The 22097-nt window shown below is 36.3% G+C and overlaps 1 protein-coding gene across 1 annotated transcript; it reads right to left on the reverse strand.

Annotated features, from left to right (window-relative positions):
• Window positions 1-144: 144 nt before the first annotated feature.
• LMBRD2 (LMBR1 domain containing 2) lies at window positions 145-21097 on the reverse strand. Its single transcript, XM_010184748.1, has 17 exons — window positions 20924-21097; window positions 20402-20481; window positions 18537-18632; window positions 17617-17784; window positions 15806-16016; window positions 11643-11717; window positions 11181-11294; window positions 10791-10974; window positions 9749-9930; window positions 8865-8998; window positions 8545-8650; window positions 7698-7795; window positions 6060-6163; window positions 5014-5060; window positions 3120-3222; window positions 1652-1781; window positions 145-205 (listed from the first exon to the last, which is right to left on the reverse strand). Exons 1-17 carry the CDS (start codon window positions 21095-21097, stop codon window positions 145-147), a joined length of 2067 nt encoding a protein of 688 aa, XP_010183050.1.
• Between the last annotated feature and the right edge of the window lie 1000 nt (window positions 21098-22097).

A 22097-nucleotide genomic window follows, 5' to 3' on the forward strand; every position in this document is an offset into this window, starting at 1 on the left:
CATTTCCAAAATAATTGTTCCTTCATATTCTTTTTTTAACCAAAAATGGTCTTTTCTGGTTCAGCGATATATCATAAATACAGCATTTTCCAAGCAATGTGTAGGAAATAGATTTCTCCTGAATTTTCTTTAGCTTGAAGGAGCTTAGACGTCATCAAATATTTTGCTTCGAGACATTGACAGGTATCTTCCACCAGGTTGGTACCTGCAGAATCAAGTTGAAATATAAAAAAGTATCACAGGAAATAGAAAAACAAAGACCCACAAAATCAGGTGACTGTCACTGCACTCTTACTCCTTAACTCTCAATGAATTACTGGATCTGAAGTTCTACTGAATTACTATTACTATGAGAATTTGAGAGGTAGTCATTAAACTAAATCTCATGTGACCAAGAAAAACAGTGATATGAATACTGGGAGACTTAAAGAACCTAGTGCTCCTACTGTCCTAGAATGCTTGTAACTATTGCAGGAGCTATAGTTTTAAAAATCAATGTTACACAAGCTATTTCTAAGTGAACTGACATTTCAGATGCAATTATTCTTGATTTATTACCTCTGTTAAATGAAATGCAGGTTACTAGAGGAAAGCTCAACTAAGTTCTGTAGCTCCAGACTTTCTTTTTAAAAGAAGTTCAGGATGCTCCACTCTGCAAAATCCATATATGTGCCAGAAGACTTTGGACACTGTACCTGAACAGCATTTATTCCAAAAGAATTATATACACATATTCCTATTTCTCTAGACTGATTTCTTTCACACTGCATAGAAGTAAACAGCTGACAGAACTGCTAGGTTAGGTCCTCTTTAAACTCTTACACTTAAAAAGAAACAGCTTTTGAAAATGTGGTGACATTAGACAAGTTAGTTATTGATACAGGCTAACATTGCTGAATCAATCTGTAAAACCTGGTAGTGTCATTTAGCAATGTTCTTTGCATGTTTTTGAACTGGCATTTACTTGTTGACATAGATACAAGCCAACTGAAACCATTAGTTTTTTTTTAATTGGATTTGGTATGCTAGTTTTTAGCTGAAAAAAAAAAGTAAACTATAACTATAAGGGAATTGAAAATTATTTATCACTAAATGGTTCTACATCATAACTACCTAGATTAAAAAAAAGCACCCATAAAATATATTACTTGTTTCTTCAATATGAGCAGAGCTTAGCAGTTACGTAAGATTTCTGCACTTAATGACTAAGAATATTTGGCGTTGCAGTCACACCCATGGATCACAGAATTCTCTACTATAGGCAGAGCTACATTGTGCAGTCTGGGACGTTTTGTTCAGTAAGTTCAGATTTTAATTTACTCCAGTAGCTCCAAGATCTGATGTGTACTCCTGCAACTCTACTGGTCCTATAAAACTCTACTTTATTTCTTGCAGCCCTTTATGATGTTTTTACACAGGGAAAACAAGTGAAATTTCTGAAATATCATGGGAAATTATGAGAAAATATTATCTTATACATACACAGGTTATTCTGCAGTTCTTTCATGTCTATTTTAGCAGCAGTATTTAAGAGCTAGGTAAAATGATAAATTTTGTTTACAAAACTACTATTATGAAACCATCTGATATAGCTGTCACAGGTCAGGAGACACTAGTATCTTTTAATTGTAAATAACACAGGATTCCTCACCTTCCTGAGTCCGATTCAAGAGGGTCGTCATTAACTGAGTCTGCATTAAAATCCAAAGGTTCTGCATCCTGGAGAAGTTCTATTCTGTCTCTTTCAGTCCTACCATTTGATCGGGTATACTTCGATAGGGCTGAATAGGTAAAAGGAAGAAAAGACACTCATTTGTTCTATGAACAACTTGGAGTGTGTGCAGACATCAAACTTAAAAGACCATAATAATAATTTGTATCTCATCCAAAGTGTAAGTGCTATGACTTAGAGTAGATTCAACATTAAACTAAATCTGGCTACATGCTCAAATTTGTAGTATTTTTGTACCTACACAGCAATTTAACTACAACTTTTTTTTTGCCCCTCAAGTAGGATGAGATCTGCTTTGCAAAGAATCAAAGAAAATGAGACGTTTTCATATTCAAATTTTACTTTTAAAGCAATCAAACATCCATTCATCTTCCCTAATTCCCACTTAAACTAAGCTAGCTGGAGCATTTTTGTGTTGATTTTGTTTGTTTTTAAAGAAGCAATCTCACAAATTAATGAAATACAGTTGTTCTGCAGCTCACTCTGCCACCTTCTCTAGGTCAGTACCTGCAGCTTGTTTTAGTGCTAGAAAGCTACGTATTCATACTGTTAACCTTAAAACATAATTTCATATTTCAGTTAGTTTACCACTGAAAATCCATGTTTCCAAATTTGTAAAGCGGGGCACGGGAGGAGGTATCTACCAGAGTTGTCTCAAAAACGTGGTTAAAGCCTCCCTCATCCTTCCCCTCTTTCTTTTTTTCAGTTTTATTTCCTACTTGTTGTTAGATTACAAGAGCAAATGAGTCACAGAATCACAGAATCTTAGGAGTTGGAAGACACCTCGAAAGATCATCCAGTCCAACTCCTCTGCCAGAGCAGGAAATGAAACACATAAAAAACCACTAACACTGCAACAAATAAACTTTTTGGAAGTTTGAAGCATCCACAAGAATATTTTCTTGCTAACAGATACTATTAAATGAACACATATACACTTGTGCAATATGTTATTTGCTTTACATTTGCTGGTTATCTATCTGATTATTCCACTACTCCAGTCTAAAATGTCACTTGCAACTAGAAGGAGTAAATTTTAAAACTCCCAACTTCAAGACATATCCTAAATAAGGTCTCCTTGTTGTCAACTGCTACTCTAACTGCAATCATTATATGTCCCATAAGAAGACCAAATAATTGAGACTAGTCAGAATCTTGAACCTCAACTAGTGGAAGTGTTGAAGATGGGAAGAGACATAGCACTCTTTTCAGATGTCTTTAATGGGCAAGATGGCACTGTGCCACAGAAGGAAATTTATCAGCACATCATATCGGACAGAAAGGAATTTATCTGAAGCTACTCGCACAGTCAGCATTGTGCTGACAAGATACTAAAAAAAACCAAACCAAAACAATACAAACTATCCCCAAAACCCACAAAGCTTACATCTATTAGTATTGGTCTCCGAGAAGCTGGATTCTTTTTGGTCTGTATGGACAACTCTGTTTCTAGTGGAATCATCTCTATTTCCATACCGCTCCTTCCATTCCTGGAAAAAAAGACAAAAAGAAAACACAAGCTGTGAGGAAAAAGTAACACAATAAAAGCATATGTAGGATCAGGAAATATTTCAGACTTAAAATTTAGAGCTAACTGGTCAATCACATCAGACTATGAAATGAATACTTTGAAAATGTTCCTGTTCTGTATCCTGATACAAGAAGAATTTTTGTTTCGTTTTAAACTCAAGATATGTCCCTTCACTAGATCTGTTACCATAACATTTCTTTAGAAGAAAGATTTGCAGAAAACAAACTATGTATTAAACCTGCACACAAAGTTCACTCAACTGCTCTCAGCTATGGCAAGAACGTTGCTTTTTTGGATATCTGCTGCCATCTAGTGGTACAACGGTAAAATAGCCACATGTGGATAGCGCACAGAAAGTATTTGGACAGGCCACGTTTAGTAAGCTTGTTGTTTTGTGTTCCCATTCCATCATGTTTTAGTATATAAACATTTCAGTATGAAGAATAATGATTAAGGAAGAAAACTTCTCATGCTTTTACTGGGAGACAACTTCATGTCTCAGTAGAAATTTTTCCAGTTGTTCCAATAGTTTCAGTATGTTTCGGATTCATATCTAGATCTCAGATTATGGACTGGTAGGAACTGGTATACTTAAAGTTACAGTGCTAATTTATGCCAAATGTTACAGTTCTAAATTGCAGAAGGATCAAGCATTTAATCCTGACTCAGAAAATGATAACACTCTAGAAAGTCCCAAATTTTAAAGAATTAATATGCTACAGCGTTTAACAGAAATTCAAAAAACAGGTAATATCTGAAATTGAGTTTGGTGTTGAACTAAAATTGTTGCTTAATGTCATTTCAGTGTATACTAAATGCATCATGCATTTGCTACTATTTGGTTTCACAATAAGTTCAAGTCCTAAAATTATGAGATAGAGGCAGAGAATCAAAAGAAAAGTCTATGCAGTATTGGCTGTCATCAAGAATTTAAGTTTCCCTGAGCTTGAAAAGTCAAGTTTTTAGTCCCTGTATTATCTTGTCTTTTTGCAGATATTTTTCCCTTACTTCATTTTTGCATGCATCCTTTTGATTCATCTCTTTGTGACTTTCTATACTAAATTTCAAATGTCATAAATTAAGTAGAAACTAAAGCTGTAGTTAACTGAAGCTCCTTAAAATGAAGCTGCCTGAATTATTTTTTATTCAGACTGACTGCCTTCACATATCTTTCAATTCAATATGCACTCAAAGTATGACTTAAATGTTCTGTTTGTTACTCAGTGCTAGCAGTATTAATTCTGTCTTAAATGCAATTCTCTCCTCTGAAAACAAACGAAAAAAATCTGTGCCTTTTACTTTCCAATGATCTCATAAAGCATCAGGTAAGTTTGGAAGGAGTATACAGTCCCCATTTCAGTGAATATGATGACACTGCAACTGCAGTTATTTCAAGCAGAGCAGTATCAACAAAAGTGACTAATAATAAGTCATTTCAGATTATTCTGCATCCTAGAAATCAAGACCCTTTTCAATACTTATTACACCTATTGGCATACACTGTCCTCACAGCATACTAACAAAAGTGTCCAAGTAGTGTGATCACAACTGGCCTCTTATCCTTTAAATTTTAAATGTAAATTATTCTTTTCCCCCTACCCAAGACTATTCTGCAAGATTAAATCAATTCCATGAATTACTGGGGACTTATTTTTTCGTGAAATAGATCATACTGAAATAAATAGCAATGACAAATCCTATCAGATACTGTAGAATATTAATATTGTAATTAGCTAAAACAATCTCATACCCTTCTTCTGTTTTCACCTTCTTCCTGCCTTTGTCGTTTTCTTTTCTCTATAAATAATAAAAAAATTGTCTGAGCTACATACAAGAAAAATCATTACCAATTTTTTTAAACAATGAAAATCCAAAATTAACTAGCAAAGATTCTTATCTTAAAGATACAATGTTAAGAAGAAACTTGAGCATTACTGAATCAAAACCTTGCTGAAGTTCATCAATGCATGAAGTATGACCCAAATAGTTTGGGACTGTATCTACTATTAAGCTGGAAGCGTAACATCATAGTATCAAATGAATAGTAACCTCTTGTTTAAGGGAATAAAAGACAATTCTCTCTCCAAAAAAAATAAATATTACTACTCTAGGTTTTGCTTTTCATAAACTGTTAAATGAGAACAAAAGTATTCCATAAAATAACACTATCCAGAGATTTTAATTTGTAAGCATTTACTTAAGAACCACAACAGCTTATAACAACTTTCAAGAAATAATTTCAATGAAAATTAACGTAAAATAAATTAAAAAGATCTTCAAAACAGAAGATAATTACAGCTCTACAGAACAGCATCCTTTGTGTGATGAAACACAGTAGTTAGTTGAAACAGCAAAAAATCCTAAAGGAAATCACAGAACTTGGGCAGCTCAATCAACACACACAACAAAAAATTAAAGTAGTTTGTTAATGATACAGTCAATGTAATTGTAACTATCCTTTATGACAGATTACACAAGCACCTGCCCAGCTACTATTAGATCAGTAATGACTTCAGAGGAGCATAACTGAACTGTAAAATACTTGCAAATATCTAAAATTCAGATACTGGATGAGTAAAGCTGATACTTTACTTCAGATGTCAAAGAAGTCAAGTACTGGTCACATATCAACCACAACTCTGTAAGTCTATTGCACTTTGTGCTATATACTGCCTCGGTACAGTTTTCAAAATATTGACAAGCTATATCCCTTTTATGTATACAACATTTCAGACAAGCTTAATGCAACAGCATACTACATTCTGTAGGAAAACTAGGATAGAAGACCTGACTTACCTCTTCTGATTAGTTCTTTTCCTTCATCAATCAAATCAGAGGTCATTTCACTATCCCCCATGAACTGCTGGAATCCCAAAAGATTCAAACAACGAGTTCCTAAACTGGTAAAATCAGAAGCAGCAGCAATTTCCTTTTTACACTTTAATGTAATGATTATTTACACTGAATTTATAATGAATAGTTTAGATTACATTGCAAAATGTTAAATTATTCAGGAATGTATAGACAATTGAAGTAAAAAATCAATACAGAAGAACAGATTATTACACTAGCTAAGAAATCAGAAAATTCAGAACAGTGGCATACTCCTAAATCCAACTGAAAGTGATGGAATAATGCTACTCAAATAGTGAGATAAAACTGTTTATAGTTTGAGAGCAGTGTAAATGATTTAAGGTAAGACAATTGCTTGTACTGTTTTCAGATACAGATAAGCTTGCTCCACCTTTTCTTATGCCCGTCCTGGAACTAGACAGCGTGGAACCACTATCACCTTTTCAACTTCACACCACAGAACACAACTGCTGGTTTTGTTATCATCTTCCTCTCTCCAAACGGGAGCATCAATATCATGTTCAAAGTTGGCTTAATTGTATATTTATGCTGAATTATGTTTTTCCTATGCTATCTGGATTAAACAAGGGAGACAGCTTTCCTTGATTCAGTTTTGCATGTACCTGAATTATTAGAGGGCATTAAAGTTCATGCAAAGGAACTTCCTCTCCTTTAGTTTATTTTCTTCCTTTTCACTATGGCATTCAAGACGCAGGATAACAATGGACAAAAAGTCACACAAACTACCTTCTTGTCATTAGCTTTTTGTGTGGTTATTTTTGTCACCTACTACTTTTGTCACCTAACCTAAAGGGAAGCAAGGAAAACCTAGGACTGAATCTCTGTCATCTTACTATCTCTGAATGCACATAGGGTATTAATAGACATTCAAGGCATTTAACTACATTCTACATGACTCAGAACACGTATGTTGCTTCTGACTGAATGGTAATGCGAAAATGAAGAAGTGAACATAAATGTAGCCAGACCAAAAATATCTCATGCCTTACAGTGGTCAACAACAGATGATTTGAAATATAAGGATAAAGCAACCATATAACAGTATTTTCTGCAATTACCCTTCCAGCCTCGAACAAATTGTGGCTTACGGAAACAAGATCAAATTATTTAAACCGCTATGCTTTCAAACTGAAGTCTGGATCAGAAATTTGTTAAGAGTCTGTTAGAAAGCTCATTATCTAAAGTTTCTGCTAATGCTTTGTTCATTGGAAAACATTGCTGAAAACATAGCTTCCTCATGGTAATTTTAGTCTCAAAAGCAGAACCTAAATGTTTGTGGACTCCAAAGTTTGAAAAGATCTGACCTCAAATTCTAGGCATGAAGTTTAACAGAAGGAAAAAACCCACAAACTCAGTTATAAGTTAATACAATTGATATTCTTAAAATGTATACATTTCACATATGTAAGCAGCAATTTACTGTTTTAGTTTCTACAATTTTATTAATACATCACAACTTTACTACTGGAAGAGGAAAGGTGAATCTCTTCCCATCTGCTGAAACTAACACTATTAATGTAAAGAAACATGGAGAATCTGTCTTGCAAATACTTCACTTACCTGAAGTATGTGGCAATACAAAGAATGACAACAAGCATTGGGTAGTATATATAGAATCCATCTGCAATGAAGGACAGCACTCTCATGGATCCCATTATCTGAAAAAAAATTCCGTAAGAATTTTTCAGCTTTATTCAGATATACTCCACATATATCCATAAAGATTGTGCCATCTCACTGTTTTCAGTCCAGAACACACAACCACACAATACTCTAGAGTTACCAAAACATAAGTATGTATGACCATCACAGATCTGATTCAGACAGTTGAGCCAGAATGCCCAGATATAAAGGCCACCTCTAACAGTGTGTCCACTTGGTGGTTTCTAAGATGCTTGATCTTGTTGTCTCCTCTAATTCAGAGCCAGCTCAAATCCAGTGAATCTTTCAATCTGCTGTGAAAGGAGTCTCTGGATAACACTAAGAATCTACTTGCTAACAACAGAGATGTGAGATGTAACTTGCTGTCCTACAGAAACTGGTTGATCAGTAAAACTATACTGACTGGTTTTCAGTGGCATGTTATGTTTGCTCCCAACCTATAACGATGTCCTGTACGCTAAAGCCAGTGGAAGCTAAAGCTATTAGGAAGTGAAGAACAATCTGAACTCTTCAGCATAATAGTTTAATTTCCTAGGATACAGAGACCAAAACAGACAAACTGAGCTATTGATGACTCCTGTGTAGCTAGCAATCATTACCAAACTCCTGGTCTGTAAATATTTCTATGCTGTTTAATAGTAGAGAAAAGATTTGAATCTCAATCTTACTGTAAGAAGTATTTTAGCATATTTTGCTTATTCTTCAAACCATTTAGAAGTCTCAAACCCACATTTTCTGTACTTACAGATGTATAAGCAGTTGGCTGAGTGTTTTTGTGAGAGATCGTTGCATCCATATGAGTCAAGCCCAAAAAGTTCAAGCACAATGGTGGAGTAAGACGGCAGAATAACCTGCATGAATGCAAGGGACAACAGCATTTAAAACAATTCCTTGCACTAAAAATATTAAGAAATCATAACTGGATATATCACAGAGTAATGACGCACAGCTCATTAGGATTTATACCCATGAGATTATAAATGAAAGAGTATAAATGGAAGTTTTGTGGACATTTTCAATTGACTATTTGACAGGAAACCTGCAAAATATATGGCACATACTCACATGCCACTGAACAGGAGACTGTAAGCATCTGTCTGATGATGTGAAGCTAGGTAATAATAGTTAAATACTCGGATCCTGAAGACTGTAGAGTAAACACAGATACTCAGGAAAAAGATGGTAAGAAAACAGGCCATCTGGAAAAAAAATACATATTTGAATGTAGAAATCTACCACAAGGTATTAATGTACTCAGGATATAGTCTGTTCATGCAACAGGTTGAAAGTAGTCCAGTTTTTCATTTTGAGATGGGACAATAGCACCAGCTCTAAGAAGAGCTTCAGGAATTTTTTTTTGAGTCATTTAAATTGAGAATTATACAAATGTAGTATTTGGTACTTTGTGTAAGCTAACGCAGCTGACCCTAGGAATATTTATTTTATTCATTTTTGTTACGTAAATGGAATTGGTGCAGTTGCCTTGATCATTATCATGACTGATTTGACATTTCTTCCTAAAAAAAAATGATTAAAACAAATGTTTTCAATTCAACCTATTTTGTTAGTATAACAGAATTTTTCAGCTCAGTACTTTTAGCAATAAAATTGTGCAAACATATGCTGGCCACACTTGTGACTGAATTTCTGGTCAGGAAAGAGAGGTCACACACATGGTTGATTAGAAACAAAGTTCCAAGCTAATGTTTCACGGATTACACCACACATGATATTCAGCTCAATTGGGTCACTCTTTCACCATGTATTGGACAGTTTTAAAAAGTTACAAAAGGTAGGCTCCCTCCTCAGAAACAAAAGTTTGGTATTATGTATTTTAGAGAAAATGGACAGATTATTTAAAGACTTACTTTTAAACCAATCTGGTCTACTCTTATCGTAATAGCAATCTATCTGAAAATAATTTTGTTGAGTGATTATCTCAAACTTACCTCTATGTATATATAATTATATGTCTTTTCGGCCAGCTGTATGAAAACTGCAAACAGTGATAAAACTGGGTTTGTGCTGAAAAACGTGCACTCTGACCACACAACAATTACAGAGAATGTGGCCAGAACAACTGCAAGCACCCTGTAAAACCATGGCCGTAGAAGACACTCCCAGTACCACTCTGGAAAAAACAAACACACACACATCCAGAATGGGTTAATTAAAATTACAGAATTAGAAATGAAACTCCCTCATAAAAACTGTTATAAGCTTTTTGCACACATGGCCTTAAAATCAAGGCTGGAATCTGTGGGGTCACACACTTAATTTCAGGACTTTTCCAATGCCTAGAGATGTGGCTCAGCCCTAAGGAATCACACGCATAACTGGGGAAAACAGGTTGGGAATTTGGAGACAAATTTTGCAGATGGATTGAGGAGGGGGTGGAGGGTATAGAACAGAACTCTTCAGTTTTGGCCCAGATACTACAAGTGATTCACTTTCTGTTTGTTCATCTGTTACTCTCTCAGAAACAAAGCTTAGGCTGTAAAATTATACTGCCCTACCCTGGAAATAAGTCATTACTAGTGCACAACAAATCAGAAGTTAAAACGTGGTTAGGAGAAGACACTTTATAAGAAGATGCACAGCAGCTACACCTCCTACATTTGATACATGACAGAGTCCTTTCCTCTTTGCTCTACTGGAAGAGTGGTGCCACCTCAGTAACATCCCTTAAACTCTGAAGGCAGTGATGATCCAATGATTTAAAGTTGCTTTTTTTTTTCTTTTCCTAAGGCTTCAAAGTCTGCCATTGCTATTACAACATGTAATTGCTATTAAATTTGTAAAAAAAATTTAACCTTATAGTCAAGAGCATAAATCAATACCTGATGGCTATTCTGTTACATAAAAGGCATTAAGATGCACATTTACTTCCCTCTACTGTAACTGAACTTTTTAAGTAAAATAATCGGTTCTTCTTACAAAACGGTACTAGTTACTCCTTTACATATCCAAAATCTGCATGACAGCACTTACCAACAGTTGGTGTATAGAAATACTGAATAATTTTATTCTCTGGTTCCTGGGAATGAAAGGTGTGAACAAACTGGCGAGTTGCACTAGTTTCATTTTTTGCCACATCTTCTAGGTAAAATGCTTGTTCTAATAGAATTTGCCACTGGACCTGTGTACGACGATGTCTCTGTACTGAATAGATTACCTATAATAAATTCCAAGAAATTAGGTTTACAACATACTTGTTTAAATAAATGAGAGAAAAGCCTTGCAAAATCCTTTAAAAATGTCTACATCACAGAATTGGAAAGATTAATTCTGTATACTCACAAAAGCAGGCAGTTAATTCTCATTCTAATATAGTCTCACTACATTAGCATAAGTGAAGCATTCTCTCATTTATTAATATACCTGCTTGTGAAGTTTGACCAAACTTTTTTCACTTGGATAACTGTTCTGTCTTTCATCAAAATCTTCATAATCGTCCATGTTCCTACCCATTCTTTCCTGGTACTCAGTAGGACACTGGAAAGAAGAGGGAAAATTAACTGGAAGATGAAGGAGTAGCAAAAGTGCTCTTGATAATTATTTGTAAATATTTAGGACATTTCATGCAACTGAAAAGCTCACTCTAAGCACAGATTTTTGTTTCTAAAATACTACATATGTTAAAATACAACAGATAATTACATACATCATAAAAAAAGCATTCCACAAGGAATTTCAATTCAAACTCTGGTCAGAAACTCACAAGATGCCAAATAGAGATTCTACATTAGGGAAAAGGGAAAAGAAAACAATGTACAAGAACTCAGCAGGTGCAGAAAGCATCCCTCCCAGTAACAATTACAGCTGAAGATGCAGATTTGTTACCTTTTTCAGTATTGTATCAACACATTTTCTCAAGGGGTGGTTATACTTGATACTTTCACTTACTTTACGGACTTCCTGTTCAGGGAAAGAAAACACAAAGAGTTGTTTCATTATGTTAAATAGACTAAAAACAATTGCAAAAAAACCGCCAATGTCAGTGAGCAAACATTACTCTGTGAATGGGTGGAGGGTTTCCATGCAAAAATGCTGAAAAGGAAAATAATTCCTTGTTTTAGTTGTAGGTAAAGAGGAATTTCTATCATAAATGGATTAGTTTCACTTTTATTACTTTAAACAGCTTGAAATCACTTTACAGTAGTACTTAATTTTATATTTTCCTCATATTTATCTCCACATAGCTCACTTCTGAGACCATTTGGCATTTATCATTAATAAAAAGATGCTACCTATTAGCTAGGTAAGATGTGCCAGAATTGGCTCCAGCAGTTTATCAGGTTTAGTGAGAACTAGATTTTATCCTCCACCCTAGTGCCAATCCAGAGATAAGCTTTTGATGCTTTTTTGTTGTTGCTACAAAGAGCACGTACAGAAAAAGATGTAAGTTCTAGAGTCTGGAGGACAGAAATAATTGTAAAGGCTTAGAAATCTTGCCAAATAGGATGATTAGGCAAACAGGAATCGTATTAGTTTAGTGTGACAAGGGAGGCTAAACAGGTAAGAGACAGTCCTTCGACATATAAAAAAAGGCTGTTCTAACAGATGACTGCCAGTAATTCTGGATTCACCCTGAATTTTCTGAAAAGAGGCAAAGAAATTTTCATTATGGAGTGGATTATGAAAAACAAACAAACAAAATCCTGAAAGAACATCTCTAAGGGACAATCCTAACATATTCAGCCCTGTCAAGCAAAGCATTGGACTGGAAAAAAGAAGAGGAAGTATCCTCCAATACTACACTTTGTGTTTTCAGGATCTCTGATAAAGGAAGAAATTGAAAGCCTAAACTGAAGTCAGTGAGATATAAAATTCTGTGATTTGACACATCAATAATTCCTAATATTTACAATCAAGTTCTCAGAGTCAGCACTAGCATTTGAAGAATTTTTAAATATTTTCCACACTCTTCCGTGTTCCTATGAAGGCTGAAAATAAAATGCTGGCCAAGACTTCTAAGGCATAGTGCAATTGTTTCTAGACTGAAAGAAAAAATAAGGGTATGGGGAGAGAAGTGAAATTCCAAACCATGAAACAAGGTTTTATCATGCATTAACAATGTATTTTACATTGTGTATGACGTAACAATGTCAGAATCTATCACCCTACCTGACTTAAAGGACAATCTAATACAAGACAGCAGTCTAGTACAAGACTCTCTTTTCAGGGAAGTTTGCACTGAAGAGCTTAGTACAACCTTCAGACTACTCAAAAAAAATTCCTGCTCTTTCACATGGGTACTAATGATGTCACAACAAAATGTCTGAGGTTGATAAAGAGAATTCAGAGCTCTGCGAAGGATGTTAAAAAATTCTGGAGCACAGATAGTGTTTACCTCAGTCCTCCCAGTAACAGGGGGAGACTTTGGAAGAAACAGGCAAGCCCAGGATACCAATACCTGGCTCCAGAACTTTAGGTTTTTAAATGATGGAACAGCCTTCGAAGCACAAGGCAACAAAATGTCTGAGGTTGATAAAGAGAATTCAGAGCTCTGCGAAGGATGTTAAAAAATTCTGGAGCACAGATAGTGTTTACCTCAGTCCTCCCAGTAACAGGGGGAGACTTTGGAAGAAACAGGCAAGCCCAGGATACCAATACCTGGCTCCAGAACTTTAGGTTTTTAAATGATGGAACAGCCTTCGAAGCACAAGGCACATTATGGGACAGGGCAGGAGAGTAGAATATTTTCAGTTGGAAGGAACCTACAACCATCATCTAGTCTCACTGTTTGACGACTTCAGGGCTGACCAAAAGTTAAAGCACGTTGTTAAGGGCATTGTCGAAATGCCCCTTAAACACTGACAGGCTTGGGGCATCGACCACTTCTCTCAGAAGCCTCTTCCAGTGTCTGACCACCCTCTCAGTGAAGAAATGCTTCCTAACATCCAGTTTAAACCTCCTCCAGTGCAGCACAGAACCTACCACTGGATACCAGGGAGAAGAGATCAGCACCTCCCTCTCCAGGCATTTGGACAATGGTCTTAATAATTTGCTTTAACTGTTGCTCAGCCCTGACGTGGTCAGGCAGTTGGACTAGGTGATTGTTGTAGGTCCCTTTCAACTCAAATATTCTATTCTAAGTGCTAGCCTGGTAAACTAGGTTTTTATTGCTCATTTTCTAGTAAGTTTTGTTGTTATGTCCCACTTAAATGTTTTTATGGATTTATTCAAAATGCTATTACTGAAGAATAAAGATTCTACTATTATTTTATGTTAATGTATCACAGAAGAAGTTACCACCCTACCTCACATCTCTTCTGAAGTATTATTTCCAAGCCATGGTGTCAGAGCAGTAGAGCAGGCAATAGCTATTCAATGGGTTATGTTTCCATTCTATTCTTGAACTACATTAGAACCTACTGCTCACTCACAAATAGCAAGTCTCAAAAGAAACTCTTAGAAAAAAATCAATTATCTATATATCGTCTTCTCAAAAGGCACAAAGCATGGTTCTGAAAATCCAACTTGGAAACTCTTGTCAAGAGTCCAGAAATACAATGGGAGTAGAGCATTGTATTGGGTTTGCATGGAGGGATTTTGGTAGTAGGGGAGGGGCTACAGAGATGGCTCCCATACGATGCTGCTAAAAGTGTCTCTGGCTCCAAGTCAGACGGACCCCGCTCTGGCCAAGGCTAAGCCCATCAGCAACAGTGGTATCCGTCTCAATGAAAACATTTTAAGAAGGTACAGCACATGGAGGGGCAGGCAGTGCAGTCCCAGCCCCAAGCAGGGCTCAGCCAGCCCAGTCCCCGCCACAGCCCCACCAGGAGATCTTCAGGAGTCAGCATGAAACCTGCAGCAGAGAGAGAAGTGAGAATGTGTGTAAGAAAACTCCACAGTTTTCAATGAAGATGGAGGAGAAGGAGGAGGAGGTGCTCCAGGCACTGGAGCCTGTGGTGAAGACCATGGTGAGGCAGGCTGTGCCCCTGCAGCCCATGGAGGTTGACAGTGGAGCAGAGATCCACCTGCAGCCCATGGAGGACCCCACACCAGAGCAGGTGTCTGCACTCAGAAAGGGCCATGACTCCATGGGATGCCTGTACTGGAGCAGTCTGTTCCTAAAGGACTGCACCCCACAGAAGGGACCCATGCTGGAGCAGTTCAGGAAGAACTGCAGCCCATGCAAAGGACTCACACTGGAGAAGTTGGTGGAGGATTGTCTCCCACGTGATGGACACCACACTGGAGCAGAGAAAGTGTGTGAGGAGTCCTCCCCCTGAAGAGGAAGGAGTAGTAGAGACAATGCCTGATGAACTGACCACAGTCCCGGTTCCCCATTCCCCCGCACCTCTTGAGGGACAGAGAAATCAGGAGTGAAGTTGACCCTGGGAAGAAGAGACAGGTGGGGGGAAGATGTTTTTAAGATTTGGTTTCATTTCTCATTATGTTACTCTGATTTGATCGGTAACAAATTACACTGATTTTCTCCCCAAGTCAAGTCTGGTTTGCATGTCACTAGAAGTGGTGAGCGATCCCTTCCTACTCGATCCTTCTCGATCCACAAGCCTTTTGTTGTATTTTCTCCTCTCCACTGCACCGCGAGGAGGAGTAAGTGAGTGGCCTGGTTGGTGCTTAGCTGCCAGCTGGGCTTAAACCACAAGAAGCATAAAAGCAGACATACACAATTTGCACAGACACTAGTGAAAAATCTGTATACTATATTGTCAAGTTCACTCTCGAATGTTATTCATTAGTGACAAATATTACTTCAAAAGGGTAAATAAAATTATAAAACCATCAAATAATTGCTATCAAGTTGCCATGGATACCAAATTGCCAAGTTCTTCGCATCAGGGACTACTTCACTTTTCATTTTTACACAGGATTGAGTGTCAAGTGGCACACTATGATTATTTTCTTAGTTTACTGATATTTCACAGTAAATTCACAGAATTTATGTTTTCTTGCCACAAGTGCCCAGCACGAGAAAATTCAGAGATGATTAACAGCAACCTCCACTTATTTCATCGCAAAATCTAGTTACCTACCTCCATAATATCCTCTAAATTCTCCTCTGCATCTGCTTTTTCAGTCATCAGTTTGGCAGCTTTGAAATAGGTTTTCATGAGTAGATAACCCCTCTTGGCCCCATTCCAGTGAGAACGGGGAATTTCCACCAAACCATAACCCAGCAGCAACACAAGAAGAAAGAGACCCCATGTGTTTGCAGCAGCTATCCCAATAGTCTGAAGTTGGTTCCTAAGGAAAAAAAAAATAGCAAAACAAAAGTAAGAACAAACATCCTCCTCCTACCCACCTGCAAGAAAGCAACCTTGAAGTCCTGAACTTGGGTCACAACAACCCCATGCAACACTGCACGCTTGGGCATGATTGGCTGGAGAGCTGCCCAGCAGAAAAGAACATGGGGGTGTTGGTCAAAAGCAGGCTGAACATGAGACAACAATGTGCACAGGTGGCTAAGAAGCCCAACAGCATACTGGCTTGTATCAGAAATAGTGTGGCAGCAAGACCACAGAAGTGATTATGCACCTGTACTCAGCACTGACGAAGCTACACCTTGAATACTGTGGTCAGTTTTGGGCCCCTCACTACAAGGACACTGAGGCACTGGAGCGTGTCCAGAGAAGGGCAACGAAGCTGGTGAAGGGTTTGGAGCACAGGAATTATGAGGAGCAGTTGAGGAAACTGGGGTTGTTTCACCTGGAGAAGTGGAGACTGAGGGGAGACCTTATCAACCTCTACAACTGCCTGAAAGGAGAACACTGTGTGGTGGGGGTCAGTCTGTTTTCCCAAATAACAAGTGACAGCACAAGAGGAAACAGCCTCAAGTTGTACCAGGGGAGGTTTACACTAGATATTAGGAAAAAAATTCTTCACCAAAAAATAGTCAAACACTGGAACAGGCTGCCCAGGGAAGTGGTGGATTCACCATTCCTGGAGGTTTTTAAAAGACATTTAGATGTGGTGCTTAGGGACATGGTTTAGTGGTGGACTTGGCAGTGTTAGGTTAACAGTTGGACTTGATGATCTTAAAGGTCTTTTCCAACCTAAATGATTCTGTGATCCTAAGTATTTATGCACCAACATGGCTTTCAAGTTTACAGGAACAGACATGATGTATCAACTGTAATTCCTGCCTAGCCCCAGTCTGCTACTTGGCCATATTTAAAGCTACCACGATTTTTCTATATTTCCTTTCTGGAGGTAAAACAAAAACATTTGTTCTCAAAGGAGCATGTTCCTTTAGGAAACAACATGGACTTAGCAAGCATATTGAAAGTGAGGTCAAAACACTATAGTGGCAGTCAGTACAAGAAACAGCCTCAGAACCCAGGATTTGTATTCAGAAGTGGAAGATGAAAACAATTAAGCACGCCCATGACAGTGCTAACTACTGTTTCTAGTATGGAAGACCATTAGCAAAGTTATAAACACCAATTATTTTAACTTACCTTATGGCCTTTGAATAGAATCTAGAGTAGATAGAAGCGCTACACAGAAAATAGTGACAGAAACTTTTTGAAACACGTTATTTTGAAAACACTGAGAAAGTTGCTGCACTAATTTTGCAATTGCATTTGTAGGGAGGAAAAAAAAAGCCTGCTGCACATATAAGAGGATTCCTCTGCCCTACATATCAAAATCAGAAAACCAAAAGACAAATTTCTACAAATGGTCAAAAAATCCCTTTTCCTAGAAGAAGTTAACAAAACTTTCCTACTGCCTAGCAAAAATCAAATCGACTAAAATTGTTTTTTAAACTCATTTCATCTACAGAAGAGCTTACGTGTGACAATTTTGGAATAACTCATGCAAGTACTTACAACGTTATTCTTACCATTGTAAATTGAAGTTTGGGTTTACAGCCACATATATTAAAAATGCTCCAAAAATCAGCAAGTAAGTGCCATAATAGATTGCGTTCTCAATCAATGCAGTTTTAATCTTTCCAGTAATGGAGAACCCTCCTGATCTAGCATATGATTGCATGAAAGGTAGCAGAATCCTAGGAGGAAAGCAAACAAAACTAAACCATATCAGTCAAACAAAAAAAAAAAGAAAGAAGTAGTTTAACAGTGGCAGGATACTCTGTGTTTAAGCGAAAGACTCCCAAGCTTCTAACAAAATTAGTTAGTTACATGTTTTTTATTCTGGATGTACTGGTCTGATGGCAAACCTTAAACAAGCTGCAGATAAAAACAACAGAGTTAGCTTTACTATGAGAAATCTGTTTTAATCAAGATCTCATTACTAACTCATATTCTTGACTGAGCTACAAAAATAACTATTTTATGATAGGTTGGTCAGAAGCCACGCATCAGTCTAACCCAAAAGCACAATCTCTTTGCTGTAGACATATCTACAGCTTTATCCAGTATATCAAATAAAACCAAATTAATTTACAGTATTACTCAAAAACTACCAAACTTATTTAATGGAATTATTTTTGTGTCCTGCTGTCTAAACCCCATTTTTTCAGTCAATCTGTCCATAAACATCTCTATGTGTAAATGGCTCAGTTTGAACTATAAAACTGAAGCAAGAGTAAATGGCTGCCACCTGAAAAGGAGAGAAAAAAAATATACTCAATTTAGCATAGTATTAGAGAAATTTCATTGCTAGCAAATAATATATTATTAGATAGCTCTGTGGAATAGCAATATATATATTTAAAGAGTGTGCTATGACTGCTAAGATGCTGCACTTAGAGATTATACCTATATCATATTCTTTGTAATTTTCTTTTGCCTTACTTACCATGTTAAAAACTGTGATGTCCAATACACAACACGCCAGAAAATTGGCATAATTCCATTAGGAATATAACTCCATGGTTTGAAACATTTCCGCTTGCTATAACAACATGAAGAAGGTTATTGTTAGTTGTAGGGCTAAGAATACAAAAAAACCTTTTCTGTTAATTCCCCTATCTAGAAAAGTCTTTGAAAATGGCATAGAAGTAACATGCTACTATTTGAGTAAGCAGTCAATCAACTATCTCAGAAGAAAATAAACTGAACCACCACTTAAAAATACTTATCATTTTCCTGACTGCAAATAACACATCTGGACAAGACAATACTTAGAGAAAAAAACAGTAGCTCAAAGACTAACAAAAAAATAGGCAATTAACCAATTTAAGGTTACAATTTTAATTTTTGGGCAGGGAGTAGTTTCTTCATGCAAAGAAAAAAACATTTCTGTAGACAGAAGACCATTAAACTTCAGCTAGTGCAGCAGGTTTTTAAAAAAATAACTAGGCACTCCATCACCTAGCTCTACTACCTAGAGCATCTAGTGATAAAACAAAAAAGTGGTTTCATTGTTTGTTTCTTCTGTCACCCAGTTGGATTTAGTCAGGTTTATATAAGCTTTGATTTGTTGAGTCAACACTTTTCTGACAGGTAGACTTTGCTTCAGAAGATCAAAAAAGCTATGAGAGCCTTTTAGTGAAAAAAAAAAAAACAAAACCAAAAAAAACCCACCAACAAAACAAAAAGACCTAGTGCCCATCTATAATAATACACTTGGGGGTTTTTTCCCCACACTCATCTGGGTAATGAAGCAATGGTGAGTCACAGGGCAATACAGTCCACTTAAGAGGAGTATTTATTGAGAAATAATTGGTGTTTTCCAGGGTCAAAGGAGTTAAGCCCAAGTTGTGAGCTTTTATGAACACAGCCTACGTATTTCAAAACTACCAAATTACCACAGAATGAGAGTCAGTGTGATTAAAGGTTTCAAACAAAGTTTTAAGATCTGAGTTGCACCAACACAGGATCTGCTAAATTACTACTTAAGTTGCTATTTCTGTTTGACATACTCAACTCAATTATTATAATGTAAGTTGAAAGGCTACTGAATAGCTTTCAAATTGTGTATTTACCTAACCACATTTAACTAACATATACTGGGAGGTCTTAAACAAAGGGTAAAATGTTGTGCCACTAAGCCTGGCATTTTAGTGTTCTTCCATGGATATACAACATATAGATAGCCTTCACTTTGGGGTAACAAAATTGGCAATACATGGACATATCAACTGACATCTTAAATAATCTAATCACCTTACAGATAACTACACTGCACATATCTACAAGATCTAGAAATAGCCAATGGAGGTTAAATAATGTGCAGCCATTGAAAGACCCTGCATTCTACACTGCCCACTATTCAGGGATTACTTATTTCCTGCTGGAAGACAAGCCACCTAATTTCATTCATAAAGTATAAAATTAGTTTTTAAGGTCTGAAGTCTTCAAGATTGTGAGGGAAAGATAAGCATTCACCAAAGCCTCTCCTCATAGATAACCAAGGTTGCTGGAACAGCTTAGTCCTATTTTTGTAACAACAAAACAGAAGAAATCAAGCATGAAATGAAAAAAAAATATATCTATTTAGGTAATCAGAACTAGAGTATAAATCACTGTCAATAGATGCAGATGTACTTCTCTTCACCTTTTCCCTCACCCTCCTGTATGCACACAATCTTCAGATGTCATACCACACAGATAACACTTGCTTAGTAGTGTTAAAAACACAGTACACTCCTATCATTTGAAAAAATAGAAAAACATAAAATACAACTTTAAAAACAGTCTAATGAAGAAAACATCTGATACCTTGGAGCAAGAGTAACGTAAGAGCCATTACTTTCTGCAGGGCTGGAGTTAACAGCAAGTTTGCACCGATTATAAATAGTCTAAAAGACAATTAATTTTATATTAGTGACCAGAAAAAGAGGTAATATTTTCTTTAAAATAATAATTCCCATTTTTAAAGGCACTTCCTGTAAATTTGGGAGCAATTATACTAACAAACCCTGAAAAGAACATGCCGTCAGCAGGACAAGCAAGTAAAAATCCGAAAGTGTTTTTATGTTGCCTAAACAGATAAAAAAATTGTTATGAAGAAATAATGAAATTTTAAACCATTTGAAATAGACTTGCTATTTGATGAGATGAACAAAGAAATAAAAATAATTGTAAACACAGACACTCCCATGCAAAAAGCTAACAAGTGTTTTAGTTTAACAAGACACTATCTGGAAAATTATTTGCTGTTTATTGTCTTCTGAAATTATGATTTAAAAAATACAATATGTATTTTACACAACTAAGCAGAAAATCTCACAAGTTTCTTACCGTACTGACATCCAGAGGCAGTATAAACACAATAAGAAAGCAAAGATACCAAGCCAATAAAGTTGCTATGATCACCAGCCTATGCTGTTTCTTGAAGTCTCCATACCGATGAAGTAGGAATAAGGCCAGAAAAAAGACAAATACAATCTCAAGGCCCAACGCAGCACCACTCATTATTGAATGTTCACTCCAGCCACACAGCGCAGCTCACTTAAGAAAGCAGATCAGAACTGTAAAACAAAAAGACATTTAATTACATTAAAATCTCTGGAAGATGTTTACAGAGTAGAGAGTTGTTTAACACAGTTTTAAACATATCAATAGACTTTTTATTTCACAAGAAGAATTCTGATCAGATGAAGAACAAGATTTTCAGCAAGGTCCTTTAAAGTCTTCTGCAGAAATCATAATATGTCATTCCAATTTTGTAATTTCTAGCAACATATTAGGACAAGTACTCTTCATCTTCTTGATATACAATAGATGCAAAAGTCAAATCTCTGTCCTTGAATAAGACTATAAGACTAACTTTTAAGTCTAGTTTAAATTTCAAAATAAAATCTATTCTGCTTTTTTTTTCTTTCATAAAATAACCAATCAACTAATTTGGACAAAGGGTTAAATTTTTAAATCCCAAGTTTCTGGAAACCTCTGTTAATGAACCATTCCTCAACTAGGCATTTAAATTCTATACTTGGAGTTAACAGAGCATAAAAATAGAGAAAATCATATATGTTACTCTACTTGTGATGTTCCTCTTTAAAACTTGAAATTTAATGTAGTAAGAGGCAACATGCTAGCTAATTCACATTCCTACCACTCTTCTGTGCTCCAGAGAAACAAAGGTCTCAATTAATTTGTTATTAGTCTTCCCATGATATATTTTTGCTTTGCTTATCCTTCTGGGTGCAGTTAAGTCTGTGTTACAGTCAGGACCGCTAGGAAGTTCATACATGTACACACAGGCATGCTATTATGCAAAGGGCCAGTGAGCTGCCAAAATATATTAGAGAAAATTTCACTGACTCATTACATCATTAAACTGCTTCTGACCTTTTTAATAAGTATCATTTTACAACAGGCACCTCACCCATTAAAAAAAGAAAAATATTTTTTTTTCAAAGTGTATTACTCCAGCCAGATTATCATTTTAGCTGATTTGATCTAACTGAAA

The sequence above is a fragment of the Mesitornis unicolor genome, unplaced genomic scaffold, assembly GCF_000695765.1.
Source record: "Mesitornis unicolor isolate BGI_N332 unplaced genomic scaffold, ASM69576v1 scaffold23805, whole genome shotgun sequence".
Taxonomy (NCBI): Eukaryota; Metazoa; Chordata; class Aves; order Mesitornithiformes; family Mesitornithidae; genus Mesitornis; species Mesitornis unicolor.